The sequence below is a fragment of the Podarcis gaigeae genome (genome assembly GCF_964106915.1).
Source record: "Podarcis gaigeae genome assembly, chromosome: 9".
NCBI classification, from domain to species: domain Eukaryota; kingdom Metazoa; phylum Chordata; class Lepidosauria; order Squamata; family Lacertidae; genus Podarcis; species Podarcis gaigeae.
In genome coordinates, this window is record NC_139685.1 from 69,811,551 (window position 1) to 69,818,842 (window position 7,292).

The 7,292-nt window shown below is 48.1% G+C and overlaps 1 protein-coding gene across 1 annotated transcript; it reads left to right on the forward strand.

Annotated features, from left to right (window-relative positions):
• Positions 1-1,324: 1,324 nt before the first annotated feature.
• Positions 1,325-7,292, forward strand: LOC310852859 (16 kDa beta-galactoside-binding lectin-like; the record flags this gene model as incomplete). Its single annotated transcript, XM_083756992.1, has 5 exons — positions 1,325-1,388; positions 2,524-2,580; positions 2,674-2,753; positions 5,630-5,804; positions 7,140-7,292. The coding sequence occupies exons 1-5, from the start codon at positions 1,380-1,382 to the stop codon at positions 7,290-7,292; spliced, it is 474 nt and encodes a 157-aa protein (XP_083613118.1). The 5' UTR covers positions 1,325-1,379.

Consider the following 7,292-nt stretch of genomic DNA (forward strand, 5'->3'; position numbering starts at 1 on the left):
TAGGGCAAGCCACGCCCCCCAGCCAGCCGATTGCTGGCTGGGAGGCGTGGCCGGTTGGGATTCCCCTGTTCTCGCGAAGCAGGAGGCAGGAGCCCCCGCCCGGGGATTCCCTAATCTCGCGGGGCTCTCCGGCTAGGGCGCATGGCTGGCTGGCTGGCGGGGACGGCGGCGGCGCTCTGCTGGAGGGGCGCCCGAGATTATTGGAGGGCGCCCTGCTGGGCGCTCTGCTGGAGGTGCGTGTTTCCGCCCAGAAAATGCGCCTCCTCCCCTCGCCTCTGCCCCGGAGCCGCAGCAAAGGAGTTAAAGAGCCGCATGCGGCTCTGGAGCCGCAGGTTGCCGACCCCCGGTCTAGGCATTGGTTCCCGACCAGCTGCACCTGACCTCAGCAGGGCAGCACTGATGACTGGGCCCCACCATATCGTCAGTACCAGCAAACATTGTGGGGGGGGGGACAATGAATCCCAAGGCAATTGCATCCAGCCAGGTGTCGTTCCCCATAGGGGAAAGATGCACCCCACCTGCCTTAAAGAGGGCAACAGCCTTGAAGAAAATAGCAGGGTGCAATATTGTGCAAAACGGCCAAGAGGACGCTCAACGTCGGGCGTCCTGTATTTAAAGACTCTGACCCCTCCTCCAAATTGGCAACAATCAAAACTCCCCAGCAACCCAGTTTTAACCACTTAATGGCTTGGGTTCATCCCAAATCTGCCCAGTAACAGCAGGGTGGCTCTGTTAGGGAGAACACGCTTTCTAGGCTCTGTGGTTTAACCCACAGTGCCATCCACGTCCCTTTCTGGAGGTACTAGGCTGGCGTAAAGAAATAGCACCAGCTGTTTGAGCTTATCTGGTGTGTTCTCAGCAGGGTCGGATTTAGATTTGATGAGGCCCTAAGCTACTGAAGGTGATGGGGCCCTTTATATGTCCAGCTGTCCTTTGTCAACAACAAATTGTCGCTTTTTTGTTGTTGAATATATGCTATGTGGTAATTTATGGACCTAATAGGTATCTAAAACCATTTTATTTGTTTTTTATCTTATATTTTGGAAATGTACATCCAGTTTTTTCCCCTTTAAATTGTTTGGGGGGCCCCAAGAGAGTGGGGCCCTAAGCTATAGCTTGTTTAGCTTATACGTAAATCTGGCACTGGTTCCCAGTCATCAGAAACAGCTGTTTAGCCTATTGACTGATTTTCTCCACCTTGCATTGCTAGAGAGAGGAGCAGACCCTCCACTCACTGCAAACCTTTTTTATCACGTGATGCAGTTTAAAAGGACCTTAAGAACAAGCCTCAGCTATTTAAGGTGTAACTGGGGCTTCTTTCGCAGAGGTTGGAAGGAATAAAGTTTTGGTTATTTGCTGCACCCTTGGAAAAGATCATTATGCAGCCCGTGAGTCTTGTATGTCCATTTTTGTGGTTGTTAGTATAGGAGGCAGTTGCTATTGAAGCTGTAATACCATCAAATGCAATAGAACTATCCTGGAAAATTAGAAGGATTAATAGGAGGCTTGTTCTCTCTAGGGAAGAACGTGATTGTTTCTCAGCTGCTAACTCTTATATCTCTGACTTCTAGCCTCTGTTTCTCTAGCTGCTTCTGGGTTCTTTATTTTAATTTTTTATTGAAAGCATTTCAATTAAGCAAAATAAAGTAAGAATAAAAAGTGCATAAAGAGAAAAAGAAGGTGTACAGTATTATATCACTATATATGTAATCAACTACAATTCTGCAAGTGCTTATCTACAATAGAGGCATATAAATGTTATTATTATCCAAATACAAGTATGGTTATTTATAACCATATATTTAGAAATATGTTCCAAATATCATTATCCTGCTTCTAAAGTAGGTCCAGAAGCAGCAGCTACCGCAAAATGCAGGTCAGCTGTTCACTGGGGCAGGAAAACGTGGGATTTGAGAAGGGCTCAAAAACACTCGTATTTGAGTGAACATGGCTAAGTCATCTATTTTATGGTTCACTTACAGTACTTGTAAGGTAAAGGTAAAGGGACCCCTGACCATTAGGTCTAGTTGTGACCGACTCTGAGGTTACAGTGCTCACCTCGCTTTATTGGCCGAGGGAGCCGGCGTACAGCTTCCGGGTCATGTGGCCAGCATGACTAAGCCGCTTCAGGCGAACCAGAGCAGCGCACGGAAATGCCGTTTACCTTCCTGCCAGAGCGGTACCTATTTATCTACTTGCACTGGTGCGCTTTCGAACTGCTAGGTGGGCAGGAGCTGGGACTGAACAACAGGAGGTCACCCCGTCGCGGGGATTCGAACCGCCGACCTTCTGATCGGCAAGCCCTAGGCTCTGTGGTTTAACCCACAGCGCCACTCGCGTCCCTTTTACAGTATTTGCAGGCTGCCCTAAAGCAGAGTTCCTGGAAGCATCTCATTCTATTAACCTGAGTGTTAAAATTCCCTCACAGGTTCTCTAGCACTGCTCTAACCAGTGCTATCTATGGTCTTGTCTGTCTGTCTGTCTGTCTATTGTTGATGGCTTCCTTTTGTCCTCCTTTTGCAGCAACCGCCAAGTCTACTCGGTGGTCCCTGGGCTCACCTTATTTCCAGGACAAAGACTGTAAGAGCATTCATTTCCCTTCCCCCTTCCCCTCCTGAATCTCATCCTGCCACCACTGCGATTGAAAAATGTCTCTCATTTCCCTTGCTATAGGGAGTAGTTGCCACTGAGTTTCAGGTCCTGCATGGAGATATGGTCCAGATAAAAGGAAGGATCCTGCCAGATGCCAAAGAGTGAGTAGGGAAGGGGCGGAGTATCGCCTGTCTCCGGGAACTCGCGTGTAGGCACACTGTGTAAACGGTCAAGGTCAAGGGACCCCTGACCATTAGGTCCTGTCACAGACGACTCTGGGGTTGTGGCCCTCATCTTGCTTTATTGGCCGAGGGAGCCGGCGTACAGCTTCTGGGTCATGTGGCCAGCATGACTAAGCCGCTTCTGGCGAACTAGAGCAGCGCACAGAAATGCTGTTCACCTTCCTGCCGGAGCGGTGCCTATTTATCTACTTGTACTTCGACGTGCTTTCGAACTGATAGGTTGGCAGGAGCAGGAACCGAGCAACAGGAGCTCACCCCGTCGTGGGGATTCGAGCTGCTGACCTTCTGATCGGCAAGTCCTAGGCTCTGTGGTTTAACCCACAGTGTGTACATAGCCCTTAAACGTGCTTCTGAGAGCGGAGAATCTCTTATGTATGCCAGGCAAGCTCTGCTCTGGTCATGCGTCCAGGATATAGCAATTCACACTTGTACCAAGATCTTAAGCTGAATGCTGAAGCACCAGATTTATTAAAATAGGGCATGGAAGGGCGAATCATGTTCTAAACAAGGATGTAGAACACAGATCCTCTCATAGTTTTTTTTACCTGATTTCATACTACAGCCACACCCTTAAAATGGAGAGTAAATTAGGAGAGAGATTGCAAGAGGGCTGTGCCTGGGTGTATGGAGAAAACGCCCTACTGCACAAAAGTAAAATGTATTTGCCTACCTTTTTCTGCCTCTGGCACTGCCTGCTATTGGCATGTTACCTAGGAAGGAATGCAAACCACCTCCCCACTGGGCTTAAACAGGTTCCCCCCTCCCTGTGCTAATGTGTAGATGAAATCTTCCTCCTTGTCTTGCTTTCTACCAGCTGGCTGGGGCCGATGGGAGTTTCCAAAACATCTGGAGCAGCCTTTCTCAACCTGTGGGTCCCCAGATGTTGTTGAACTGCAACTCCCATCAGCCCTAGCTAGCAAGGCCAGAGCTCAGAGATGATGGGAGTTGTAGTCCAACAACATCTGGGGACCCACAGGTTGAGAACTGGTGATTATTCTGGAGGGTACCAGGTTACAGAATGCAGTAGCCAGCAACAAAATAAACATGATCCATCAGTATGGCAAGCCCTTCAAAACATTTGAAGATGCCTTTCCTATAGCACCTTAACTCTCTTGTCTAGATCCTGTGTACCTTACTTGGTCCCATTAACCAAGTTGCCTTCCCATAGCCCCTTCATCTTCAGCAGGGGGGACGCTGGCCTTCCTTACAAGGCTGTTGTAAATTATGTAATGGGGAATGTGGGATATGGGGATATATATTGTGAGTTAAGTAATTTAAGAGTCACGGGGATTGGCAGACACATTATGCAGATCTTGGGCTCCATCCTGACACCTCATTGGTCTATAACAAGCTCCAGGTAGATAATTCCTGAGTGAATCTCTGCAACCATGAGTACTAGAACATTGCTTTATTTTTAATTTTTAAAGTGTTTTCATGAAGCCTAAATCCAGTACGATATATGAATTTGAGGTCGGTTTAGGCTATATGCCTGGGTCCCCTTCTAATTGTTGGATCCAGAATGGATACAATTCCTAGACTAGCCAGGCAAGATTCCTGGTTATTCCTAAAGGCCCGCTGTGGGTTAAACCACAGAGCCTAGGGCTTGTTGATCAGAAGGTCGGCGGTTCGAATCACCGCGACGGGGCGAGCTCCCGTTGCTCGGTCCCTGCTCCTGCCAACCTAGCAGTTCGAAAGCACAAAGTGCAAGTAGATAAATAGGTACCACTCCGGCGGGAAGGTAAACGGCGTTTCCGTGCGCTGCTCTGGTTTCACCAGAAGCAGCTTAGTTATGCTGGCCACATGACCCAGAAGTGTATGCCGGCTCCCTCGGCCAATAAAATGAGATCAGCACCATAACCCCAGAGTCGGCCACGACTGGACCTAATGGTCAGGGATCCCTATGGGTCATTCAGGTAGCAAAGGAAGTGGCTCAGTGCCCCAGGGCAAATGGGTGCTTCCCTCCCCCCCCCAAGTTGCTGGTAGTTACAAAGACTGGAGGAGAGAGTTGAGTTATGTGACCTAGAAGCTAGAAGCTGGAAGCAGCCGGCTGAGAAACCAGGGAGATAGAGCTGTGCCTGATTTCTGCTTGAATCCAAGGCTGCATCTAAGGGGGAAGAAAAGGGGGTGTTACTGTTGTGAACCTAATAATAATAATAATAATAATAATAATAATAAATTTATACCCCCCCCCACCCATCTGGCTGGGTTTCCCCAGCCACTCTGGGCAGCTTCCAACAGAACACTAAAATACAATAACCTACTAAACATTAAAAGCTTTCCTAAACAGGGCTGCCTTCAGATGTCTTCTAAAAGTTTGGTAGTTGTTTTTCTCTTTGACATCTGGTGGGAGGGCGTTCCACAGGGTGGGTGCCACTACCGAGAAGGCCCTCTGCCTGGTTCCCTGTAACTTGGCTTCTCACAGGGAGGGAACCGCCAGAAGGCCCTCGGCGCTGGACCTCAGTGTCCGGGTGGAACAATGGAGGTGGAGACACTCCTTCATAGGTTCAGGTTGTATATATGTGCAAATAAACCATATGTCATAAAGGCAGCTCAGTCTCTGCTGTGCCTCATTCTGAAGGAAACGCGAACCCTGGTAAGCACTTGAAACCCCTGGAGTCTCACGCCCCTCAGGGATTGAGGTAGCATGTAAAAATATTCTCAATATTCTCATTGCATGGCGAGCATGTGAACAACTAGAAGAGGGGCCCTGTTGTTGTTGTTGCTGATGCTGAAGTCTAGTAAGCCTCTCACGTTTGCTATTCTTGTTTCTTTCATAACTTTCAAACCTCTTCAAGATTTGTTGTGAAACTGGGCCAAGACCCTGAGAACCTCGTTCTTCACTTCAACCCGCACTTTGACCCCCAGAAGTGTCGGAACACCATTGTGTGCAACTCCATGGAAAATGGGCTGTGGGGGGAAGAGGAGGAGAGCATCTCCAAGTTCCCTTTTGAGCAAGGCGGCAGAGTTCAGGTGAGGTCTTAGCAGTAGATCAAATGGAGCCAGCCAGGCAAGCAGGCAGCTTCTCCTGGAGTTCCCTGTAGAGGGAGGAACATCTGTAGCCTTCCAGATGACATTATAATCCCAACTTCCATCAGCCTTGGCTAGTATGGCTGATGGTCAGACATGATGGGACCAACAGGCCAACAATGTCTGGAGGGGACGACGACACAGGTTTACTTTCCCTGGCACATGCAAAAGTGGGACGCCTCCATGTTTCATAGGAGGGTTCATTTTATATGGGCAGAACAACTGGAATGCCAGTGTTGGGAGACTTGGCCTGTCTGAACAACAGTTGCGTCCCACTTTTAATTACAAGGGCTCACAAATGAAATGATCATCGCCTTTGTTTTGTGGATGTTTATGAATTCCCTGTGTTTTTATTACAATGCTTTTAAAAAATAAAAATATAAAAGCCTATGCTTATCAATTAAGATCCTTTATTAGGCATAGCAAACCACACGTTATCAAACAGACACTGTATACAAATTGTGCAACATACGAGCTCAACATAATAAGGTTTGTCCAGGTCAGATCTTTAACTCCAGAGAAAATCAATTTGCATAAATAATACAATACAGCACTACCAAATCCCCAATCAGTTAAGAACCACTAATTCTCTTTATAATGACCCAGTCTTTCTACATGGATAAATCAGGTAGAGACATTTTTGGTACAAGTGACTCTATGCGGATAGACGTAAAAATGTGGCTGTCTTGGTCCTTGGGCTTTGATGTACAGTCATACCTCATGTTACGCTCTTTCAGATTATGTCCTGAGGCAACCCGGAAGTACCAGAAGGAGTTACTTCTGGGTTTCGCCGCTCGCGCATGCGCAGAAGCACAAAATGACATCACGCGCATGTGCAGAAGCGGTGGATCACAACCCGCACATGTGCAGATGCGCCACTGCAGGTTGCGCTCTTTTCATGTTGTGAATGGGCAGGAAAGGGAAAGGGAACGCTGCAGGTTGTGCTCTTTTCATGTTGCGAACGGGCAGGAAAGGGAAACCCAGAATGGCCAGTTTGCACTGTTGACAACAGTGTCTGCCATTCCTTTAGAATCATAGAATTGTAGAGATGGAAGGGACCCCAAGATTCATCTAGTCCAACCCCCTGCAATGCAGGAATCTCAACTTAAAGCATCCATGACAGATGGCTGTCCAACCTCTGCTTAAAAACCTCCAAGGAAGGAGAGTCCATCACCTCCCAAGGGAGACTGTTCCAATTTAAGAAGTTAAAAGGTTCCCAGGTCATTTAAAAAACGGTTCAGTGTCCTGTGTTGACGGCTCCCTCTCTGCTTCTTGCAGCTTTCCTTCGCATTCCTTACTTCTGAGATTATGGTGCTCCTGGACGACAAACATGAGATCTCCTTCCCCAACCGGCTGGGCCTGAGGGTCCTTGAATACATGGCGGTGGAAGGAGGCTTCAGAATCAGAGCCCTCAGATTCCTCGAATCTTGA